The 25,397-nt window shown below is 42.1% G+C and overlaps 1 protein-coding gene and 1 long non-coding RNA gene across 2 annotated transcripts in view; both read left to right on the top strand.

The window, feature by feature from the left end:
* The first annotated feature begins 10,178 nt into the window (after positions 1-10,178).
* Positions 10,179-13,834, top strand: TMEM247 (transmembrane protein 247). Its single transcript, XM_087773554.1, has 4 exons — positions 10,179-10,297; positions 11,026-11,259; positions 11,774-12,088; positions 13,637-13,834. Exons 1-4 carry the CDS (start codon positions 10,208-10,210, stop codon positions 13,832-13,834), a joined length of 837 nt encoding a protein of 278 aa, XP_087629680.1. The 5' UTR covers positions 10,179-10,207.
* A 3,590-nt stretch (positions 13,835-17,424) lies between these two features.
* The window catches only part of LOC148053240 (uncharacterized), a 95,108-nt gene continuing 87,135 nt past the window's right edge, over positions 17,425-25,397 (top strand). The window contains exon 1 of the long non-coding RNA XR_015708930.1: positions 17,425-17,522. This is a non-coding gene — a long non-coding RNA (uncharacterized LOC148053240). The remainder of the gene's footprint in view (positions 17,523-25,397) is intronic.

Genomic DNA, 25,397 nt, shown 5'->3' with positions numbered 1-25,397 from the left:
TTTCAGAAAACTGAAATGTAGAATTTGAGTTTCTTTGAATCCCTCATCTGATTTGGAATGGAGATATGAATTAAGATCTTCACATCTCTCCAAGTGAGCAGTCTAATTGCTGGACTAGTAGATACTAGGATTGTCAAAAAGGGAGGCAGCTCTTATGGCTCTATTTTGCGCATAATAGACAAAATACGTAATAGGCTCATGCCAACAGGAGTTAGAGTTTGGATGCTCTGTCAAGCAATGGGGAATGAGGAACTGAGGACCTGATGGTATAAGGCCTTGAACAGTCCATGTCAGGTGATCACATTGGTGAGCTAACTGTCCTCAGGAGGTAGGTAAAAACACTGAAGTCATCTATCCAGTGAATTACTCTCAGCAGTCTGAGTATAATTTTTCAGTTTTAATTTCTTTTCCTTCTGAACTTTTAACCTTCCTTCTTCAGGGCAGAACTCATCATACTTTAATAACCTACCTCATCTACTTGAGCTTCCCAAGAAGGGGTGGTTTGGCAGTGTCTGTGAATACATTTGCACTGTTGGCATATTCCCCGATCTAATTTAAAACAGGCTAAGAGGATTTCTGAAGAGTACTTTCTGAAGGAAGGAGACACGAGCAAAATGTAGAAGCATTTAACAAGTGAGCCGGGTATGATACTTCCTTCTGTGTCCTGCCCAACCTTCCTTTTCCCATCCTTGCTTACTGATTGTGGGCTGATTATTGACATACCTCCTCCATTTCCTCCCCAAACACCTTGTACATTTGGTTATCTTTTTTTTTTGTTTCTGAATCCCACCACATCCTTGCCAGCTGTATATAATCTTCTGCGATCTTCATGCTTCAAAGATGTTCCAGGTTTTCCAGATTGTTTGGCAGTGAAAGCTCTCTAGTCAGCTTTGGGAAATGTTCATTTAAAATATATTTTTCCATACATTATCCTAATGGGTTACCTACAGATAAATCCAATGACCTAGTCACATTGCTTTTTCCCCTTTTTGGAAAATATCAGACTATACAGATAAAGACTGAAAGGCCTCTGACACTGTTCATAGCAAGAAGCTTATCTGAGCTAATAGAGAACCCATCATCCATTCTTAAGAGCTGGCACAGGTTCCTTTCTCTTTGATAGGTATTTCCTTCTGAGCATCACTTCTTTTCTATTTCAACTTCTTTCAGATATTGAGTGTGGAACAGCCGTGACTCTGCTTCAAAATCTCTTCCCTTTTATTTTCTTTTTTATCTCCTGGTACAACTGCCAGCATAGAACCTGCTGGTCATATACTAATAGCTATTATATCTCCTTGTTCTGGTATGTATTGATTTGAAACCCTTAACCTCATCTCTACTTTCTGAAAACTCAAGTATAATGCTAACACATCATATGTCTATGATTTGCACTGGTATTTATCACCAAACTGGCACTGAAATCAAGAGCCATTAGGGATGGAATAGATTTAATCTCATTCCCAGTTAGTTGATTTCTGCAGAATACCATGATTTATGTAAAAGGAAGTGCATATTATTGATGGCCACAGTACTACTGATAAAGACAGTTTTCTAATATTTACAAAATAGTCTTTGGGTTCTCTGATTTTCACAGTAACATACATATACTTTCTTCTTCCCCTTTCTTCACGGTAGGTGATTGAAAAACATGAGATTTGCAAATCTGACTTATGAGACACTGAGTTTCTGGTATGTTTGACTCCTTCCATGAGAGAAAATGCACATACCCAGAAAAAGACAGCCCTCTTTTATAGCCTCCTACTGTATTTCTTCACTCCTACAAATTGGCATCTCAGCTCGGTATGCGAACCTGCAGCACCCTCAAATCTCACAGCTCTCTCTCCCTCTCATTCACACATCAGCAACCCACATCCTCCCACGTCCTGAGCCAGAAGTGCAGCTCCCAGCACAGACTGCATCCCTGCAGCAAGCACTGCAAGTGAAGCAACCAGTCAGCGTGGAGCCACTGGCACACACAGAAACAAGCTGTTATCAGTTGGTGGGCTGAAGGTAACTCCCTTCATAGGGTGATGGTTAAATCTCAGCTCAGTTAAATGCTTCCCCACACAAGGAGCTGGAAATTGCTCTTCCCACCTGAAAGTGACTCTGAGCCCATGTTCACAAGGGTCATTTGGCCTCTCTAGGCAACAGCTCCAGTGCCGGACCATTCTCACTATGAAGAAGTTTTGCTAGTATCTGATCAGTTTCCCTGGTTGTGACCGGTGCTCATTGCCTCTCAGCCTTTCCCTGTGTGCCTCTGAGAAGGATCCGGCTCAGTCTTTTTTACTACTGCCCATGAGGTAGTTAATACAGCAGGTAGATCCTCCCCATAGACTTTTCTTCTGTAGGCTGAACAAACCCAGGTCTCTCATTCATGTATTGCAGTCCCCTAGTCATCTTAGGATACCTCTGCTGGACTTCCTTCAGTTTGACAGTGTCTTTTGTGTACTGGGGAGCTCAGATAGGGTGCAGTCTCCAGGTGTCATCTCAAAAGCGTTGAACAGAGAGAATAAGCACTTCTCTTGACCTGCTGTCTACACTTTTGCCAATGCTACGCCGTTGACGCTCATCCCCCATTAAGGCGCATTGCTGACTCATGTTCAACCTGTCTGCAAACACCAAATATCCTGTTCACCTAGTGAGCTGGCGGCTATGCAGCCCAGTGCTGCTGCAGATGTTCTCTGCTCTCTCACCAAGACTGGTTTTTCTGGGTTTCCATTTCCTTTTCATGCTCTAGATGAGATACTGCTCCTTTAGCTTCTCCACTGGGGGTGGGGTGTGGGAGGGTAAATTGTGTCTAAGAGTAAGTTTATAAACTTCCCACATCTAGTGATGCTGTTGCCTGGTTCTGGATACTGATAATGTATTATGTTGCCACCTAGACAATATAGGCTATAATTAGGCATACTATCCACACATGCACACAGAGAACCCCAGACCTACCCTTTTGAATGTAGAGTGCTTTTGCAGAAAGCTCAGTAACGGAGAAAAGTCTCCTATAGGCTGTTCCTGTCCAGTTATATATCTACTCCAGAGCAGTCTAATTGCTATTTAGCTGGAGACACAGAGCATGAGACTATTCAGTGTTGTGTGTGCTCCGTTGCCCAATACTATGAATATTGTAACTGTATCGGTGATAGACACTTCCCTGAAGTTTGTTATGTCTTTGTCTGTATAGCCCCATCTCTTCATGCTGTTACATCTGGCTGTTCAAACCCATTGGCCATTCCTGGATTCACTCCAGAATGGTTTGCCAAGCCTTATGTCAGAATGATATGTTTTCTTTGCCGTTATTATGTTGCCACAGTAGTTTATCTGGCAGCAAGAATGACAACTACAGCAGGTCACTTTAGGGTGATAGAGCATTTTTCTTCTTCATTATATAAGCCTGTTGTTCCTTATAGCATTGTCTTCAAAACTGGGGGGTAAAGGAGGCTTGACTGTGGTACGATGGTCAGCATCGTTCCTGAGTTGTGCTGTATAGGCTATGATATGACCTTCCCCTCTTCCCCTTCCTGCTATTGCATGATGTTGCCATTTGAAGAGATGGCTGCTTGGAGCAGCAGCAGAGACGCTGGAGAACAGGGCCAAGTCCTTACCAGCTGGAGACCTCCCAGTTAACATTAGGAGAACAGCTGTTAGGTGCCTCAGAGGAGTGTCGAAGGGGAAACTCTGGGAGCTGCTTCTAGGAAAAAGGGTGTGCTTAGGCAGTTTCTCTAGAGATTTTAGCTGACAGAGAATCTGTAAGTATTTGCCTTCAGGGAACAGGAGGCAGATAGCCTGGATGATGAAGATGGTGCTGGTAGAAAACCTCAGCAGGAGTTATATTAAGTATGAAGACCTGGAGCCAGCTGGGAAGGCTGGATGGATATTCTTGTGTTGCTTGTTTACTTTTTCAGTAAGTGCAAATTGCCAAAAAAGGGAAATGTTCTCTAGAACTTGTCTAACTTGCTGGGAGAATGTGAAGGGAGCTGAGAGACATGGTGTTAGCAGGGTTACACTCTGCCAAGGGGATGCGTGCCCTGGGATGGTGCAATGTTGGCTTCCTCCCATGCAATACACACAAATGCAGATTGAAGACAGAGACTGCCTTTCACATCGAGAGTGTCTATGTTCAGTTAATATTTCTTTGCTCTTTTGCTCCTCTCTGAGTCATCTATTGTTCTTTGTTCCTAGAGCTTCTCCATGAGGGAGTTCAGTCTTGGTGATATTAATTTGCTTTGTTTTTTGGGAGCAATTGCCATTTAAAGCTATTTGTTAGGTTCCTTTCTTTATTCAGTCCATGTATTTGACTTGTTTCTTCTTTTGCATCTTTGTCCTGTAAGGATTTTCATGCCTTCTTTTTTGCCTTGCTTCTCTAAAACACCAAGCGTCATCTCCCAAATTGCTCTTTATATGTGTGTTCTGAATTATCAACTTCCACCCACCAGACTAAGAAGCACTGTTGTGCTTCCATTGCTCTTACTGTAATTGTACTTCCTTTTCGAGAAAAAAAAAAAAAAGAAAAGTCAGCTAGTGTAAATAAGTAATGTGCTCCATTTACAGAAGTAGAGCTGTGCCAGGAACAACTTTGGCTTTTAACTGAATCATCTGACCTTGGTTTATATGGTAATGTTCTGGGAGAAGGGACTCATCTACATATTTATATCAAGACAGAAATATTATTAATGTTCAGTAAAGTTAGTCATAAAGGGGAAAACACCATCCCAAAATGTTTATAGAAATGTCAGATGTGTATTTAAAAAAAAAAAAAAAACACAGAAATGTAGTCTTAATGCTTGAGAACTGATTTTTTCTCTTTGAAGTAATAACTATCTTTTTTTTGGAGGAGGATTGCTGATAACTGAGAAACATATTTCAAATGCTAATGTCATACTGAGACAGTTCTGACCACATAGGATGAGATGGAGCAGGCTGAGTAACGAGGCTGACATTTAATGTGAGTGGTATTAGTGTGGGGGTACTTCTAAGTACAGCTGTCATCGTGAGCTGGTTCCCAGGGTAGGAGGAGAATAAGAGCAGGTATCCAAATAAATCATGGTGTCAGCTCTGTGATGGCGTTTCAGGCTTGAGCACAGGTCCGATTGCTAACAGCATGCGTGGTACCTCTCTGTTCTCAGAAGACTGGAGATGGGTTCTCAAATACCTATGTTCCATCTCCTTCCTTTGTCAGTGTATATGCTACGTTTTCTAAGCAGAGATATGGTACGCTCTAATTTTAGTGAATTGTCTCATCTGAACACAGATATCCTGAATATTCAAAAGAATAAGATTTTCCAGCTATTGAAAGTGCTCCTATCCCTGCAATGAATGCAGTAAACTGTGGTTATAAAGAGGAAAGTAGAACTACCTTGAACGTAAGACACCACCCAACCAACATCTACATAGGAAGAAATGACATTTTGTCAGTTGATTGTCATTCTCTGAAGGTATCCTATATTCCAACAGATTTGCAGGCAGTTGTGAAAGTCATGTAGGCATAAGCAATGGAAGAAATCATCTTCTATGGTGATGGCCCAAAGCCAATAGGAAGACTGCATTCATCTTTCAGGACTGGCCTTTCCTTGGCTTGGACTCCATCAATGATCCAGAACCTAACCAAGGGGGTTAGAAGGTAGAGCAATTCATTTGGAAGCAAAAATTTCATTAATTCTTCAGTGATTGATATGCTGACTGCAGTGAAACCAGCAGCAAAAGTAGCTCAGGTTTTGCAAATGTTTCTATGTTTATTCAGAACTTATTTCTAGTACCTGGAATAACTGCAGAAGTTCCTGTCAGGTGTTCAAAAAAGCCTTTTCCCATTTTAAATGCATTCGGGGTTCTTAAAGGTCCTATACCAAAACTGAACCACCACCTCCTTTTGAATCTCTGGGTATTGTTGAAGTCCCATATAATTATTTCTGACTACAAGCTGCGTTTAAATACCATGACAGCAATACTGTGCTGTCTCGAATCTTGTGATGTCAATTACAGCTGTGCAAAATTAGTATACAATTTCAGGAAAATCAAACTAGTGGTGCTTTTGTGCTGATTGTTGGTACTTGTTGGCTTTCTCTGCTTACTCAGAGAAGTCAGACACAACATGCACAGCCTTCTACTCTCATCTTTCAGCTATCTTTCAAGCTTGGACAGCTTGACAGCGTTGTTCTAATACCTGCCTTGGGAGAAGCCAGGCTGCGCTTTTTCACCAGAGCAAGTGGGGTTGGACCCAGGCTTCAAGAAATCATCTTTGTTGGAGTATAGTTAGAATTTTAATGAGTGCAGACTAAAGTCTGAAATTAAGGAAGCTCCAAAATGTAGGCAGATCTGTCGGTGTTCCATGAAATACTGATGTAAGAAGTTACCTGGATTTAGGGGTCTCAGTATTATTTGTCAGGTAAAAGAACACAACTTTATCTGTAGTGCCTCAGAATTGTTGTGAAATATTCTAGGCCAAATTCTCAGATGATGAAAAATAGCAAAATGCCATGGAAGAAAATGAGGTTTGCTAAACTATTCTAAATGATAATCTGATTCCTGGAGGGTATTCATGTCATCATAAATTACTATAACACCCATATCCTTCAAATAAACCATCACTCAGAAAATCAGTTTGCCCTAATGGGTCACAGAAATATTTGTATTTCCTGTTCTGTCCTTCATGACAAACAAATATCTTAAAATAATCATGTGTGTAAATATGTATGTATGCATGTATGTTTGTATATGGTAATTAAATCTTACAGGCAAATAGTTTTGCACTGTTTTAACAAAATGGAAGAGCTCTTTTCTTGGTGCACAAAGAAAAGAAACCATGATAAATCGGCCCATGAAAATGAAGTATCTCAGTGCTGACACAGGAACAGATCCTGAGTTTATTAGGCAAGCTGTAGAAGAAGCAAAAGAATTAGTTTTACGGTAAAATTAGACCACTTTATCTCAGTACAGCTTAAGTAGTTTTGTCTTTGTTATCCAGTATGTACAGGCCATGTGTTTTGTGCTTATCTTCAGGAAATTCAAACGTATATTCTGAGTGGTCATCAAAATTAAATTCACTAAAAGGAACAGCGAAGCACAGTTAGCTAGGATAATTTAAAGTGGTTCATTGGAATTGATCAAAAAACACGTAGAGGAGGCAGCTTAGCCTTTACAGAGCTTGGGAATGTTGGTGATCATTTTTTTGGCCATTATATTTGATGAGGGTTATGTGTGTTTTAATGTCGCTGAAACATGTACTTTTTTCTTGCATGTAAGTTTTGTCCAACCAGAAAAAGAGGAATTTGGCCATTTGTCTGGAATTTCTAAATGTTTGGCATCCTGGAAGTCCTAGTGATGTTGCCACTATACACAGATTGGCTGTCCAGTGCATGCACAAGACCTCCAGCATGATCACAACATGAGAATGATTGTGCATGTGTTAGTTGTTGTATCTACTCAGGATTTTCCTATGCATGCTGTTCTTTCTGGTACGAATGCCTCTGTGTATCAGTAACTTTATAACTATGTCTGTTTTCAAAAGGCAATATATGTAGGAGAAATGTGGTACTTGTTTCCTTTCTAAGAAGAATTTTATCTTGTCTACTTCTGCACTATTTGGAAGGAGAAAATATGAGCAAAGAAGGATGGTTGCACAGATAAGGCATAAGAATAAAGATCAGGCGTGGGTATGTCACTTGTTTTAGCCAGTGATTCAATTCCCCATATGTGAAGAGGAGATAACTCCTCTTACCATATTGTTAATTCACAAATTAACCCAAGTGCATAAAAATCTATAGCAATAGTGTCTGTGCCACAAAGCAAATACTCATTTATTTCCTAAGAGGCATCTAAGGAAGACTACCTGACTACTTTGACAGCCTAAAAGCTGCAGTCTAAGGAACTATTTTGCCAGCCCTCTCCCATTTTTCCAAACAGCAGCACTGTGATCCAGTGTATTGGAAGGTCATCTAACCTTAGGGAACTGAAACAGCTGGTAAGTGTCTATATACAACTCCATTTGCTGACCTTCCCATTTATTAAATATTATGTAGGAACTTGCAGTGCCTGAGTACCAAAAAAACCCACCTTCGGAATTCCTTTGGAATTCCTTGCACCTGTTCACAATCCCTTATTACTAACATTCTGCTCTAAATTTGGCCCCCAACATAGATGCCCATATGAGATGCACTAGGCTTTATAGAGAAATTATCTTCAGATACTGAAATACATTGTGAAGAAAGACTTCCTTCTCAGGCATGAACGTTCCTCACTCTCTAAATACATACAGTTACCACAACTGTTTTATACCCTACTGTGTCCTTGCAACTATGGAAAAATCATATCAAGAAGAAAATTAAAGTAAAATTTTGCAATATATGGCAATAACTGCAGCACAAATGATGGCAACAGCATACCTTCCTGCTATGCGTTAATTTCACCTCTGCTGGCAAAGTGACAGCAAGTTTGGAGAGATAAGAGGAAAGCAAAACAGAGCAAAAGAGATCATCATTTGAAAATGGAAGGAGCAGCCTCCACTTCTTTGGGTGCGACAAGAAATAACATTAGCTTCCTCTCTGGTTTGAATGTGAAGGCAAATATTTTGATACAATAAATCAAGGACAAGAACATGTGAGATGCTGAGAACTTCACAACTCTCTGAAGTACCTTATAGTGAGTCTGGCTGCAAAAGATTGAAAGGTGTTTGGTACATGGAGAATGAATGATTTTGCAAGTACCTCTTTACTGTAGGAGGTTTACTGTGTATTTCATGCCTACCAAACAGTATCATGCCTACCACTTGGCAAGTAAGTCATTCAGCAAAACCCAATTGATTTCCTAACAGCACTGCAATGTTTGATCCCTGCGCATAGATGAAAATGCTTTTTATAATTCTTTAAGATTTATGGGGATATACATTTATGAGGTTGTCTTGAGACTGTCTGAACAAATACATCGTTAGTAAGCATTTAAGGCATTATGATATCTGCATTGTCCACAAGCAATTCAGGAAATTTAGCTGCAATAAAAGCACAAAAATTGCCACAGGTCCATTTCAGTGTAGTCTTAGAAAATACACATTACCTTTGGAAAGCATAAGGTAAATATGCAAATACACATGCATGCACAAATATCCTACATCCCTTCTTGCTCTTTTTCTGATTATTCAATAACTGGGACTTATGTTTAGCTAGGTAATTGGGTCATCGGCACCATAAGCAATTAAAAACTCTCTAATATTTTCACTCAAAACTAATGATGGAATTCCAGAGCCCTATGTATCATTCTGTCTTCAGTGTGCCTTGGGATTTGAAAATCCAGCTGTAAACTGACAAAACACTTGATAAATGATGCAACAGGAAGTGGTCTTGGTAACTTCATTAGTCTTTCTTATGTTCACTGGATCTGTCATCCAGCCCTCCACACATCCTCTACCGAGCAAATATGCTGACTTAGCACTATTGTATTTGATATATGGAACAGGGCAAAAAGGAGTTGAGGTCCCTGCGTTTATTTACATGATATAACCTGTAATTGATAGATCCTTTTCTGAAAGGTGCTTTATACAGACTAGTAACAGTAGAAGAACTTTGTCTTCCTACTCCTGAATAACAGAGGAGAAGAAAGGTTTCTTTAAGATTCTTAAAGGGCTCACATTACCTTTCTACATAGACATCCTTTACTGTCACACAAAGTCACTGTGAGCTTGCGACCAGTCCCTGCAAGGGATTCCAGTTTATAGATGGGAAACTGAAATGCTGGCATATCTACGGTAGGGAATAGAGGACAGTGCAGAGATTCCTGGGCTGATGACATCCATGAGGTTCAGTGCAACACCTTGAAGAGAAACTATCCAGGAACACCGAAATGGGATAGCTATTATCATGGTGCTTTATCTGATCCAATAAACCTGCCTCCCAGAAGGAGCTAATTGGCTTGGGCACAGGGACATTCTGGGAGTTCGCAAATTCTGGCAGAAAGTTTCACTGCAACGTATAGGTGTATTGACAAGGGAGAAAACAGTGACCAAGTAGGATGGTCTGTCGCAGAGGAGGAGGTAAGCTCTGTCCCCTTGGAGAGCCTGGATACCGCCCCAGCGGTCGAGCAAGGAATGTGACGGAATGTGACAGAATGTGACCTTGCCAGCAACAAGCATCAGTTTGTTGTGGCAACAGGGCAGTTAGGAAGTCAGCCAGGGGCAGAATCTCTGCAGTCGTTGTGTCCTGGCCTTTGAACTGGGACAGCTGCTTTCATGTTTGCTGTATGGAAATCCTGTGAAGAGGAGACTGTTGCCTTATGTTTAGCCTGCTACCTGCCTGTCTTTGGACATCAGTTACCCATGGTAATCAGCTTGCTTTACTTTCTTCCTCTTCTGCTCCTCTTCCTCAAACTCAATAACAAACAAATTAATTGTCTTACTTGCCTAAACCTTTTCTCAGATGTGAAATCTATGCCTTATATCACTTCTACAAAATGCGAACTATGAGCCCAGAAACAAGAGGTTGAACTCTTAGTTCACATGCTGAAATGTCTACATAGCTCCAGTCAGTTAAAAGGATAGTATTGACAACTAGCTAATGACTAGATGTACCCTACAAGTTGTGATCTCACTATGCTGGAGGCAGTAAGAAACTCCCCAGCCCAAGGCAGATTTTCAGTCAAGTTTTATTTCCATGAAAGAAAAGCCATCCTTCTTTGAGCTACAGAAAGATATTGATTATGTTGTATTTTAAAGAAGTGTGATATACTATTCTTACTTCCTGGGGGCCTCTAGCCAGCTCCACGGGTTACTGTAAATGGAATTGCTGATGAATTCTCATCTTAAAAAGCCTACAAATGAAGTCTTCAGAAGATCTACCTACAGACCTATATCCAGTGGGGTTTTTTTTATTCATATCTAGGCAAGGAACATGATGGAATGTAAATGAGAGTTAAGCCCCTAGCCACTTTCGTATAGGCTCCAGTATGCCCTATGTGTATGTGCCTACATTATTCTCAGAGTCACTCCTTTTCTTACATATGGGTCACCTGCTTCATTGTCAGCACATAGATATCCCCATTCTGTTCCAGAACATCCCTGGAGATGCTTTAACACCAGTGGAGGTCTCCCACGTTGAGACAGAAACTCTGTTTGCTAAAGACCAGGAAATAAAAGGAGATTTGGAAGAACTCAGCAATCTAGAGGGATCAGACTATTCATTCCAAACAACTATGGAAGAGCTTGAGGAAAACCAGAAAGATATTCAACTTCCTGTACAGGAACCCCAGAATAATGATAACAAGAAGCAGCAGCATGAAAAGATGGTATGTGGAAGACACAATTCTTCCAGATGTAAAACTACAATGCATCGTGAGACATGTAGATCAGCCAGGAAACTGAGTGTGCAAAGGAAAGTGAGGATCATGAGACATTTGAGTTACATCTCAGAGGTAAAGAACCTCGATGGCTCCCCATTTTCATGGGTTAACATCAAATTAACAAGATGTGAAATCCTTCCATTTGGTCAAAAGAGCCATAGGGTTTGGTTTAGATCAAGCAGGCCCTAATTAAGTATTTTTAGAATTTTCTTTACATTTTCAAATCAGAACATTTTCATATGGTGGATATTTCATATTTTGTAAGGCAACATTCAAGGGAAGATTTCCAACACTAGGAACGAACTTTTTAAAGGGAAACAACGGACATTAGAGAACTAGTGAGTCATTATACAAATGTGTGAATAATCGCTTGAACAAATATTCAGGTTTCAGATTAACACATTCAATTTTCATCTGTCAGCTTAAATACGAATTTATCCTCCCTCTCTCCAATTTATAGCAGGGAGCCATCAGAGACATGAAAACATCATCTTTCATCTCAGATGGTAAAACAGAGAGCATGGATACTAAGTGTCATATGGCACATTTGGACATGAAGGGAGGAACCAGGGCTTTGCAGTCAGAAGCATCCACCGATGCAGAGGATCTGGAACAGCTCTGTGGCAAGCAGGTCACAGCAGCTGATATTGAGCTTGAGAGGATGAGGTGGTATTTTGTGCTGGCTAAACTGAAATATGAACATGAGGATAATGAAAACCAAAGGCTTCATGAAGAGAGAATAGAGCAGATTCATCAACAAGCAGTAAAAAGATCGGTAAGTAGGGAAACAAAAGAGAGTTGAACACAATAGAGGCTGAAAGATTCATATTCTATGTTAAGCAATTTGTAAGGTTTTATTCTTTTGTGTGTTGAGTAGTACTGTGACTTTTAAAGTTAGACTCGACTAGGTGATCTTTACAGCTTGTACACATACTTAAGGAGAATGGAGTTGTTCTACTCCCTACAATATGAACTATGGTAACATTCATTGCTATGAAATATATTAAAGAACAGTTAACTCAGAAATTAAGTTTATGATGTAAGGATCCAAGAACTTTTTTTTTCCTTATTTCTCCCCCCGAACATCAGAGGAATTGCTCTGAATGCCACTTTGATCAGTTTCCTGCTTCTACAGTGGGATCGATTTCCTGGCTTGGAAATTGATCAGTTAACGATTCAGATAATAAATGCATGAATAAATGAGTGGATGACAGAATCTACCAAAGAAATGCAAATTTTCTAGACAATTATTCAGATTTCGTAAGCCTGTTTTTTACAGAAGTAGCTGAAGCTATTGTATGTTCAGGCATATGCTGTTAACAGCCCAGAAGAGACCATTGCATTTGGCAGAGTTTAGCAAATGGGACAGCTGCAAATCTTGGTTGTTTGGGCTCTTCCTGATCACATTGGCTGGCTGTGGGCCTGACTCTGCTCCAGTTTAATGCAATTTGTCATTGAACTGAGTTAGAGAGTAAGCAGAGTATCTGCATCTAAATCATCAATGGTTTAGATGTACTTGCATGTTTGTCTTCTCTTGCACATTCTGTGCTCTAAATCAGGACAGAATAGAAGGATGTATTTTACACAGTATTTGTAGCATTTGTGTTGTGGTTGTACATAGGAGCTCAGATCATGCACAATAATGGCACTCAGCTAAGCACCACAGAAGCCCTGAAGTTTTCCATATGCATGTACTATTGTTTTTTCCATATAGCTAATCCATAGGCCTGGGTAGGATCTCACAATTATGTGAAATAAATGCAGTTCCAACTAAATCAATGAAGTTATATCAGAGAAAAACAAATGAAGTATCAGGTCCAATATATATTTGGCTAAATGACTGACATGCATCTGGTCTAAGGAAATTAATTACTGAATTCTTTTATTAAATTAAGACCCGAAAACTTGCCCATGAGCATGTGTAAACGTATGAAAATGACCATGTGGTGAAAAAACAAAGGCAACAGTTTGTACCACAGAGGCAGAGATGGGTACACAAAAGCCTTACCATGGGTATGCCCTTAATTCACGCGAACTGCTTTGTGTACCTGCACGCTCATTCTTGCAGTAAATATGAGGTCGCTTACCTTCATTTCAGAGAGAGGAAACCTAGGTCATGTTATGGATATGGGTGGGAATGTGACACCTGTCACTTAACACAGCGTAGCTGATTTGCTCTCAGTTCACATGCTGGCTTATCTCACAGCAACTTGTTATGAACTAAGTGTGCCAGAGGGCCAGGTGTGCTCAGAGAAGCACATGGACTGGGTGTGAGTGGAGTGTAGTCGTGCGACATAATGTGCATCTTTTCCTTTTTCCACAGTTTAGCCAAGGACTCCAAGACCTACTCCAGCCCGCAAACCAGTATGCCTTGTTCCTATACTGCTTCATCGTTATTCATGTTATTTATACAGTAAAGGAGCTGGCCTTCTACTTCTTCCAAACCCATTACCTGTTCTGTTTTGCTATTGTGCTCTTTTTCATTCTCAAAAAGATTTTCCAGGATTACAAAAATAAGTAAAAATGTTCTTAAAAAAGGCAGCATATTGTACACTTTTTGTCCCTGTTTTCACTGCTTTTTATTGTCTTCTCCTGACTACACCAAACGTACACGCAGGATTTCAGCTATTGTTTTATGCACAGTAGCCTAATTATGGAAAACTAACCGATTTCCTCAAGAAAATTGTGACTGAATGACATCATTTGACATCATGCTGTCTCACCAATGTGTTTTGCATCATTCAGAGGCATTCATCTCTACAAATAAAGTTATATGCAGTAAGAAATTATTTTGGAATGTGTTCTTTCTGTTTTATCTCACCTCGTTGGATTAACACGGTGACTTGGGCTTACTTATAATAAATTATCACAGAGAGGTTTCGGAGGTGGGTTCATTAGCATGGAGGGAGGTGCTCAGCATAATTTAATATTCTGTGTTCACTACCATGCACTGGGCAGACACCTCACTTCGGATTCAGGCTGTCTCTACCTCTGGGATAGAAGCATTCCCCTCTGTGCTGTGCCACACACAGTTTCTGTCAGCAGTAGACCGGCAAGCACTGGCGAGCACATACGTTCTTTATAATTAAGGTATCGTGATTTCTGAAGTACCCACACTATTAAGGAAAGATATCAAATGTAGCCCCAATAAAAAGGCATTTTGTCTAGCGAGAATGCGCCAGACCTTTTTAATACTATTTCAGTCATGCAGTAGAGGATATTTCCAGCAGAGAAAAGGTGGAGAGTCATCTACCGTATGGTATGTCAGGTTAGAGTAAGTACAATCTTATCAACCTTCTAGCGTTGTTAGAATCAGAGCATAATTCACCCACATATCCCCATGCACATGCCTTACTCTGTTTTATTTAAATGTCTTATCTCAGTCTGCATTCTCTTTGCACTGTGTTCTTAACAGGAAAACAACCTAAATAGTATTTGATAATCAGGCTGGATATGCAAAAAACCATTCAGATCAGGGTGAAATGGGTGTAGCCTAACTCAGGTTATCATGTATCCACGATAAGTTTGACCTCAGTCAAGACGGTATTCTTTGGGCGCGCTAGGGGCAGCATGTTTACAAAACCAATGCTACATACGAGGCTGTCCGAATCAAGGCAGCAGAGAAAAGAGTATCTCAGATGCGGGTGTGATGACTGGGTAGTTTCCTGACAGCGCAGAACGAGTGCAGAGTGCAGGCTCTTCTCGCATTTCCACAGCCTCTGCGTTTCTGAAGCTGTGGAAGGTTACAAGAAGGGCCCACTTTACATATACAGAAAAATCTGCAGAAGATTGAAATGAACAATGATGCAATCTTCCTGAAAGGAAATTTAACCAGGCAAAGTGAGGTCGCTTGCTATAGGTATGACCTACATATGCAGATTTAGAGAACTAGACCGATCAAAAATAAGCAAGTAAGTGAATAAAAGCTTTATCCCAGCTACAATTTCTCTTTTTCCAGCAAAAGTGACCATTAGCTCTCACTGAAATCCCAGGCCCCCTCACCCACTTAAGGATTTCTGTGGAAGGCAGTGGTTTGACTTTATTTTTGTAAATTGCCTGAGAGTAAGACCTGTAAATAAGCTGCTTTCAAACCTGTGTTTTTCCCTCACTGAAATCATAAGAACGTCACCCAGACAGACAGCTGAGAGAGGCCTGTCCTTTGTTTTCTGCTGAATCTGAAAACGCTTGCTGTAGATAACCTGTGTATAAATACGGTTTGCAATAGCACAAGCGACTTCGAATACTTCTCTTCATTGTTGGTAACTCGTGCGTTTCAATCAACAGGAGAGATGATCTCAATCTGCATTTGATATTGTTAATTCAAATGACAGCTAGAATTAGTCAGAGATGTGAGACCACTGGAAGTTCCAGAATAGAGAGTCTGCACAGAAGCACGATTTTTAATACTCGTTTAATGCTAACTGTTGGGGAGGGGCAGAAGGAGTTGGTACTCTCTTGCATGTTATTTATTGCACACAGAAGGTGATACTAAATAGTCTAAAGACAGCTGCCTCACCATACACACATATTCCAAACACACACATATCCCCAGATTGTAAAATCAAGGAGAAAAATAGGTTAGCCTTTCCCGATAGGTGCTCTCCAAGCCATTGCGTGTACCCATGCTATACTTTTAAACTTATTCCCACAGAGATGAGAGCTAGATTTTTTGAGTGCCCATTTCTGTATAGCTGCCTAGCTTCTGGGAGCTGCAGCTCGAAAAATCATTGAAATACCATGAATCCATTGATAAAGTCCTGAGAAGTAGCAATACAGAAAAGAACAGAAACATCCAAGCTCCTCCTGAACTGCTTCAGGGCCTTCTGAGCTTTGATCAGCTCTTGCCCTGCACTGGGCTGACAAATGCACCCTTTGAGTTGCCTGGCTGTGCCCTACACCCTTATTTTACAACAGTAGGCACACTCACCACAAAGTGTTTGGTTTCATGTGAAACCACAGGAAACTTGGTGGTTTCAGCTATTTTAAGCCTAAAAGTAGGCAGTGTTATTTCAAGAGAACCCCAGCGAGTAAAAAGAGCTCAGGGTTGTAGTACAAAGCTGTTCTAAAGTTTCAGAAGCCACTACGAAGAGCCTCAAATTAACAATTAAAAATAATAATGTCATCATTCCCATGGTTTTGGCAGCTAACTTGTGATTTATCAGTACCTGAGTTGGGCATTACTGATCTTGACAAAACGTTACTTCACCTACTAGCGAAGACTACATTTCACAGCATTTATTCATTATTCTTCCCTGAGGAGGCTGGCTGCACCAAAGGGCAAACTTGGAAGCGAAAGGAAGGCACCAACCCACGAGACAACCGAAACTTGTTTTGTATTTAGCAACTTCATTCTAGGGCCCTCTGGCCAGAAATTTTTCTAAACTTGAAGCTGGGCTTTTTTAGACGGCTGCAAGGTCAGCTTTGTTGCAAAAAGTTTGCACGGGCTCTTTTCAGTTAATTGGTAACTTCAGACCTCAGATTTACATTTTGAGCCCCAAATGAGCTCCTACCTATATACAGGCTTAACAAATCTGATCCAAACCTTCCTCTTTTTTTTTTTTTTTTTTTTTTTTTTTTTTTTTCTGCAGTGGAAGGCTAAGAAGAGGGGACGAGGAAAAGGGCAGCGCAGCAGAAAGGAAGATCTTGCCGGAAGATCTTGCCAGAAGATCGTCCGCTATTTTCAGTCCCAACCCTGCGAAGCTCAGCAGGCCAACCGAGCCCCAGCGGAAAGCATCAGGGAGATGGCTCGCTTTCACCGCGCCGGCTGAGCAAAACTCAAACCGGGCACAACCGAGAAGCTGGAGGCGCCGTGCGCCTGTTGGGCGTTGCTGGAAGCCGGGCAGGGAAGCCGGACAGCACGCCCTGCTTCAACCTGCCTCCGATTCGCCAGCCGCCCTGGTTTGCCAGCGAGCCCCCCTGCCCCGGCGGCAGCGAGCCCCGGCGGCAGCGAGCCCCGGCGGCAGCGAGCCCCGGCTGCCCCGGCAGCCCCGCGCCGGCGGAGCCCCGCGCCGCGGCAGCCCCGCCCCGCCCCGCCCCGCCCCGCCCCGCCCCGCCCCGGCCGCCGCCGCGGGGCAGGGCAGGGCAGGGCAGGGCAGGCTGCTCTTAGGGGCAGGTTGAGAGCACCGGGAGCAACAGCCGAAGGGAAATCCCTGGCCGTCCCTGGGAGCGCGGGACGAAGAGACCTTGGAGAGCTTCGGTACGAGGCAGGGGTGAGTGATACGAGCCCTTCTGTATGAGGGGAGGGGGTGCTGTGCGTGCCCTCTCATGCTCTGAAGAGGGTGAAGTTCATTTTACTTCGTTTTCAGCTATGCAATCCCAGAAGAAGTGTTGCTCAGATGAGAAACCTGTAATAATTTGTGAAACATAACTGCAATTTGCAAATAATGAGGGGTGAGGTGGGATAGGAAGAGAAAAAGAAAGTGCCTTTGCTGGACTGCAGTGGTGTCCTGGGGCGCTCAGCAGTACCTGCGTGCTCAGATGTGCTCCCTGCCACCCTGAGCCTGGCAGGCACGGGTCAGGGAAGAGGGTGCCAGTAAAGGCAGGTGGTGGGGCTCCTGCCCCCCTAGTTTTATAGAGAAATTTGTCTGTGGCAAAGAGTTAGATGCAGCTCTGCTAGTAGTATAAGGGGTTGCTGTTGCTCTAGATTGGATGCTTTTGCTCCAAGTCTTTTAGGGACTGGCTTAGAGGCCGGTACTACACTTGTTTGCAGTCACAAGCAGCCAACCTCTATGTATACTGTATGTACTCAGGGCTTGGGAGAAGTGGGGGGAAGAGACTTTCAGGTCTTCTGATACCCCTTTTTAGATTAACATAAACCCTGCTGGAGAAAAATGTTTTAGGTCCTGCCTGCTGCCTTCAGCTTTATAAACTGTTTTGTAGGTCTCGTGGAATGAGATGGGCTCCCAGTTGCATTACAGTTATGGGAATGACTCCCTAATATAGAAAGCTAGGGTATAAAAAGAGTGTGTTTGTGTATGCAAGTGGCTCGTCCTTCCGCTGGGTGGTGGGAGGTGAGGCCTGACTGGGTAAGTGCTTGCACCTGGGATGCCACTGATCACAGCCAGGTGTGGGCTCAGTCTCCTTAGAGGAGCCTCACACCCTAAATCCCAGTGCTCTCTATCATCTTCTATTTTATTTCCAAAGACCCAAACCATTTGGCCTAAATTACAGTAGTGTTCTTGAATTACCCTTTTGTCTGTGCTTTGGTTGTATAAGGGCTAGCTTTAGCATATCTTGCATGCTTAAAAGCAAGACGCTTTACCTCTCTGCGGAGGTGCACTGTGTCTGCATAAACTGTTGTGTTCGCGGCTTTTCTTTTTAAAAAAAAATAAATGTTTGTAGTGCTGTGGTTAGGTTAATTAACTCTGCGCTCTTGAGATGCCTTTCGTCTTGTTTGGAGCTTGGGAGCTGTAGTTGCTTAGCATTTCATGGGCTCATCTTTCAAACTACTTGAAATACCTAGCCTTGGATGGGTGTTACTGAGATGGTCATTTGGCTTCTTAGTGCTCTCTTGAGATACGTTGTTGCTTTATTGTTGTGAAGAGAATTTTTAAAAGCTTTCATCCAAGGACCTTAGCCTGTAGATAGCCTCTCTGCTACAGCCTGGTCCAACTTTCACTGAAACCAGTGAAAATCATTCTGTTAACCTCAGTGGTAGCTGGGTTAGCTGTTCTGGCTTGCAAAAGTACTCAAGAGTATTACCACTGTAGATGCTGCTGGGATACTACAGCTGTAAAAGTCTCATTACAGCCGCAAAATTTTCCAGGTAGGTACACTGGGCAGCAACTTTAATCCGAGTTGTTTGGTGTTTCCCATGGTGTTCTTCTGTTGACAGCAAAAGCTGGTGGAGTGTTTGTTTGTTTGGGGGATTTTTGAGTACTTCAGTGAGGGAAGCAAAAAAAAAAAAAAAGTCCTTGTTTGCTTTCTTCTGCAGCCTTAAAGTCACAGTAAAGAACTCTAATTTCCTTTAAGAAATCTCTCCCCCCACATTCTTTTTGTTGTGTTCTGCTCCCAAAAGTCTCATTGCTGTTGTGGAACTCCTGATATCCATGTGGGGTACTCTTATTGGAGGAAAAAAAAATAGTGTGTGTCCTTTTTCACCAGCTTAGTGAGATCAATGAAATTGGACTTTAATGAAGTTGGTCCCTAGCATGAACAAAGATGGCTTCGTGTGAATTCTTGGGAGAGACAGATGGAGAAAAAGGATGAGGTGCATCTCTAAGATGCCAAGGGTGATTCTGGTTGAAGGAACGGAATTCACCGGGCTCTGGTTTCTCTGACTGGGGTGAACATGTCTGTGGGCTTTGCTACCTGTAAGGCAAAAGCTGATGAATCTCACAGGTGTTGAGTGTGATGGTGTGCAGCTGGACTAAGGGCCTTGGCAGGACATTCATGTATATGAATCAGGATCTTGTTACTTAGATGATTTGAAGTAGTACCATGCGCACAGCTGTTCCTCCACCCCTAGTTTGGTAGGCATGTCTCCAGTGCTCCTCAAGGGCAGCCTGCATCTGTCCCCAGTGCACTGCTGCTCTGTCTGACTCCGATACAAGCACTGCTGCCCCTGGTCCCCAGAGCTCTGGGTGCCGCTTCCTACACATCAGCTGGTGGCTCTGCCTTCAGCATTGGTGAACGTAGAGATAAATGGCTTGGGTTATTTCCAACCAGGTTGTCCTCTGAGTGCTGTGGGTAACCACCTGAAATGCGGTGTCTCTCCAGGGGCCGGGAACCACCATCAATCAGCTGGTGCTTAGGCTAGAAGTACCAGTATCAAAATGATGGGTCTAAAGTATGGAGGGGTTGGAAGCAGTGGGAATTAGAGGAAAGTTTTGTGTCTTTCTAGAAGCCAGTCTGCTCACTGGCAAGAAAGAAGGTACTGGACTATGTTTTGGGGCTGACTTTTCCAAACAGCCTTCATGAAGGATGTGAAGAAAGGTAGAGAAGACTCTGGTCCGGTATAGTTTTCTATCCCTAATTCTTTAGGTAGTAAAGCCTCTGCTCAGAAGGAAAAGCAGACAGTAGGACTAGCATAGTCTAGCTGGCTGATAGTTTGTGGGGTTTTTGTTTGTTTGTTTTTTTTAAAAAAAGCCCAGAAGAACCTTTGTCTTTGAGGGAAAATGCTATATGAATTGCAAATTTTTTAATTATTATTTTTGCTCTGCTAGTATTTGGTCTTGCAGAATCTGTGTGATTGCCCCTCACCTTGATCTTACTGCTGGTGAACTCGGAAGCAAGGAGAAGTGGTGTTGACTGCTGTAGAACTGATGGTGTATTTAAAGATTAGCTTGTGCTTAACTATACTTTTTTGTTGGACTAGATCCATGTGCAGAATGCTGTTTCTTATGTTATATCCTTTTGTAAAAGGGAAATAATATTTCCTTCCCCTTTGAAGCTTGCAGGAAGCTAACTTGTAAGTTTTGACATGTATTCAGGGTTTTTTTGATGGACGGTGCTATTTAAACATGTGTCTTAGATACATATGGTCAAATGGGGCAGAAAACCGGTGTAACACTCAGGCCTCTGTGAATCATCCCTAGTCTAAGACTGCCCTCTTTTGGACATTATCAATTGCTGCACTGGGCGCAGAGGGGTTTCCAACTAAAGTCATTCTTGCATCCTTCCTTTGTAATTGACTCTTGCTTTTACTTTTTTTTTTTAATGTTGGTTGTCATTTTGGAGGAAATGCTAGCAAGTTTCAAAATAATTCAAGACACTTGCTGCTATATTCACTCCAGGGCAGACAACTTTTGTCTAGGTGAATTTTTTTCTCCCCCCTTTAGAAACAAGGGAGGTTGATGGAAGATTAGAGATAAAACAACCTTTCAAAACATTTGGTTAAATGTAGCAAGGGTAGAGTTCCAAGGCACCAAAGGGAGGTAGATGATGAAACCTCGCTGGATTTTTGGAAGGATCTCAACATAAGTACCTCAATGCCATAAGAAATCTTGCCCTGTGTTAATATGCAGTGTCCTAAATCTCCTAGCTGATCATATATGATTTTTGAATTGTATATTACTTAAATGTTTCAAGTAACATCTTTTTAGTAATCTGACCAGGGCAACAAGAAGGTAGATGGACTAAAAGTTGTCTTTGGCTAAAGTAATGCTGAAAAGTTTGTTTAGATTTAGCTAGACTGGTAAGTTAGGCTGGTAGACCCATTTATCCAGCCTCATTCTGGTGCCTAGAACAGAAAATGTTTAGTTTATTCATCTGTCAAAGTTGGGGAAAAAAAATTTCTCCCATGTGATTTAAGGTGACACAGACTTGGTGTCATTGGTTCATGGAACACTCTCCAATCTTGCTGTTAAACTCTGTCTTGATAGATTTTGGTGAGTAGCTTATTGTTTGTTTTAAGGAGAAAACATATTTTAAAATTTCTGCTGGCGTAGGAGCTTATCTGTTTTATTTTATCAGAATGCTCCCATGGAGCCTGATTTTTTTTGCCTCATTTCATGGGATATCCTGAGGCCAGAGGAGAGATTCTTGCCCTGATCCATATTCCTGGCCAAGGCATATATGCCCTTGACGTTGAGAGTAAGCCAACAGATGGAAGACACTAAGGCTTGGAGAAGAGCGCAGTCCAGAACAGCGCTGTAGGCAGCTTAGTGAGACCGTGACAGCTTAAATTGTTTTTACTTAACTTTTCAGGGACATCTTCTCGGAGTGAGCATACCTACCATTGGGTTGAGAACTGCAAAGGGCTAAATTACTTTTTGGCTTGACTGGGGTCGTGTATTTGTCACTTCTTAAAGGAATACTGGAAACTTAGGGTCACCCCAGCACAATCTTCTGTCAGTGTCTGGGCTGGACAAGGATTCAGACAAACCTTTAGCTGCCACGTATTCCCAACAGCGTTCTTCGGCTCACTGAATTGGTATCTGTTGTCAGTTCTGCTACAGCAATTCCAATGGAGCAAATGCTTTTTCTTTTCCCAGGAGAACAAGGAAATTAATTGTTTAACTCTTGTTGGCTCACCAAAGTTGTAGCATCCTTCAAAGATGTCCAACTAAAAAAAAGGGTATTCTGAATTACTGTCTCTAACAAGACTAGCTTTTCAAGAGTGAAATAAGTTATCTTCTGTGTTCTTCCTGTGCAGTAAACAATCCCTCTGTCTATTAAGACTAGAAAATGCTCAACTTTTGTTCTCTTTGCACAAGCTGATGTTTGAGAATGTTCTCCTGTGGTGGTGGGATCATGTTCTTTCCGGAGCCTGTAGGAGGTGGAAAATTATTTTGGCCTGAAACCTTAATTCAGAGGTGCTGAATATGTAGCCACTCTAATAGCAGGAGTTCTAAAGCATCTTAAGGAAGGATGCTCTTAGACCTTAAGCTAAGGTGGAATAAATCACTTCAGATCAGCTGTTGCCCTGACCCCTGGCTGCCATCAGAATTGTAACAAGTGCTGTTCTGATTGGATCCAATCTAGAATAGCTGCTGTAAGATTTGGCTTGGGTTTTGAATTTATATGTGAGCTTCAGTTACTTGTAGCTGCCATGGTATTTCAGCACAGAAAATGGAAATAACTAGTTAGTTGCTTATCTGTAGCGTTTAACACATCTCACTGCATCTTAAAGACTAGGACAGCCTGAAGTGATTTATATAGAGATATCTGGTGGTGTTCTGATGTTTTCAGATCCTAGAGTTGTGGCTTCTAACCAGTGAGGTCTCAGCATTTTTCATGTAAGGTATGAGACTAAACTTATTCTCATCTCCCCTTTCTTTCTGGAGAGGAAAATCGGCAGCGCAGGAAGACCAGGGTGTCTTTTAGCATTTGCCCTGCTGAGGTGCTGACTGTGATATGGCTGTGTCAAAGTCCTTCTTTCTCCAATGCCCTCTGCAGCTTGACATGCTGCTGCTCCTGCTTTTCAAATAAGCTGAGGACGAAGGAAGAAGGAGGCATGGCCCCTGCAAGCAAAATTTCTCATACTGCCCAAATAACTTTTTTACTCTTGCCCTTCCAGCACTGAACCTCTTGCGTGACATTCATTGCTCCTCCCTTTGTGTCATTTTTCATTCACAGCCCCAGTAACTCTCTTCGGGGTTATTAACATCTCGGTCTCCACTGTTCCTCCACATCAAGATCCAGTTTCACATAAATGCAGATGGGGACAAGGAGGTACCAGCCTAGTAGGGACAGCAGCTGGGTGGAGTGGAAGACTGCTGGGAAAGATTGCTCTGGGAGACACACTGAATGACAGTCTTTTGCCTTATTCCCTTTTGCAGTACAAGGGCAACATGTAGGTGCTTTTGACCTTCTGAAGGGCAATGTCCTCGCAGTCTCCTTTATGGTGATAGAACAGAGCATCTTGCAGGGTTGGCAGGTAGTTTAGTTGGCCGGTGACAGGCAGGCTCCTGTGAAATGTAACCCCGGCATCACTGACCCCAGGGGCAGTACAGAAGTTTTCTGCTGTGACTTGAAACTGCAGGGTTCCCTGTCTAAGAGAGGAACTGAGAGAGATCCAGTGTCAGTGCAAAGACCATTTTTTATAAAAACAGAAAAAGGCAGGTCAGGAGAGGGATTTCATAGCTAAGTTCTTCCTTCATTCTCCTCAAATGAGGCATGAATTTGAACGTAGCTCATCTTCTCAGCTGCTAATTCTCAGGAATTGAGTTGAGATGATGGTACTGGAGAGATTTCCTCTGTATAAAATTTGTTAGAAATTGGCTAACAGATTCAAAAATAGCAGAAGATGAGATGAACAGACTGTAAAAATATACCTTGCTTTTTAAGAAATGGAGGGGAAAAAAACTAGCAGAGTTCAGGGATCCTATTGTAAATATTCTTTTTTTTCCTATACTGGAAGTTAGCTGAGAAATTAAAACCATTTGATGCTCTTGGCATACAGGCAAATATAGCTCCAAGACTGGAAATTTATGGGAAAGGTGGAGCATCCTCTTTTCTGCTCGGCCTCTGAAGCCGTTCCCCAAAAGGTGGCAGTCTCTGCTAGCAGAAACGTGTCACGCTCTGGCAGATGGATGCTGCTCTTTAAGGTTCGTTCAGTTTTGCGTTCTGCATTGGTTGGGGTGTTTTTCCTTCCCCTCCTCCCCCATAACCTTTATCTTTCAAACGAGACCAGCAGCCTGTATATTTAACAAATATTTGTCTAGCACTGTAAATGCACACAGACTTAAAAATGACCTTTGAGTTAAACCAGAGCAGATTCCCACACCAAAAGGAATTAGTTTTAGTTAGGTTTTTTTTCCCTAAGCTGTATAAACAGAAATTATTAGAATGCATGCTATGAATGCTTCATGTCTGCATCTGTGGCTGGGCTTCCACAGTTTTTTAAAACGTCGCTCCCTAAAGACCATGCCCAAGACCCAGACCTGTATTCTGCAGTGATAAGCAAAGCTTTCTGACTTCTTCAGTGTTCAGTGGGCTTGGGTTCAGATCGGAAGGACTCAAAGCTGTCCCTGTGTCGTAATTCAGATCCTGCGGCGCTGGCACTCTCTGGTTACTGATGTTGTTCTGGCAGAGCTGTATTTTACTTCCCTGCCTGGACTCTACAGCTCCACGGGTACAGTTATCCTTGGCCACTGTTGGGTCTGACTGCAGCAACAAGCCACGGATCCTCCTGCAAGATCTGGCCAGCGGTCCTCACAGGATGAGAGGGAATGCAGTTCATACCCTGATGTTTCCACCCCCATCACATCCTTATACACGTGATTTCCTCATCTGCTTCTGTAGTCCTCTCCCTGGAGAGCTCAATGAATCTAAGGAAAGGAGTGGAAAATGTCTGAAGAAGCAGCTAATTTTGTTCTTCCATTTGGGGACAGAAACCCAAGTTTACCTCTTGGGACACTCTCAAAGGCATGTGCTAGTTGTTGCTTAAAAACAAATGGAAAAACAGACTTTCTGGAATGGGTCTTTTGCACTTAGGAGACTGACAATTATACTTTAGGCTGTTTTTGAGGTAGGGCTAAATTATCAAGGGTATTCTAGAGACAAATTCACTGGGACTGAGCTGTTTCTACTGTGCAGGCACTCTAAAGTAGCTTTGTCTTTACAACATGACAATTTCCATGTCAGCCTGGTTGGAATAAAAGGATCTTCATATGAATAATAATTCAAACTAGCATGGTACC

Source organism: Nipponia nippon, unplaced genomic scaffold (genome assembly GCF_047370975.1).
Source record: "Nipponia nippon isolate SJK-2023a ecotype South Korea unplaced genomic scaffold, ASM4737097v1 scaffold_4, whole genome shotgun sequence".
Classification (NCBI taxonomy): Eukaryota; Metazoa; Chordata; class Aves; order Pelecaniformes; family Threskiornithidae; genus Nipponia; species Nipponia nippon.
The sequence above is the reverse complement of the archived record's forward strand: the minus strand, read 5'-3'. Positions and strand labels throughout refer to the sequence as shown.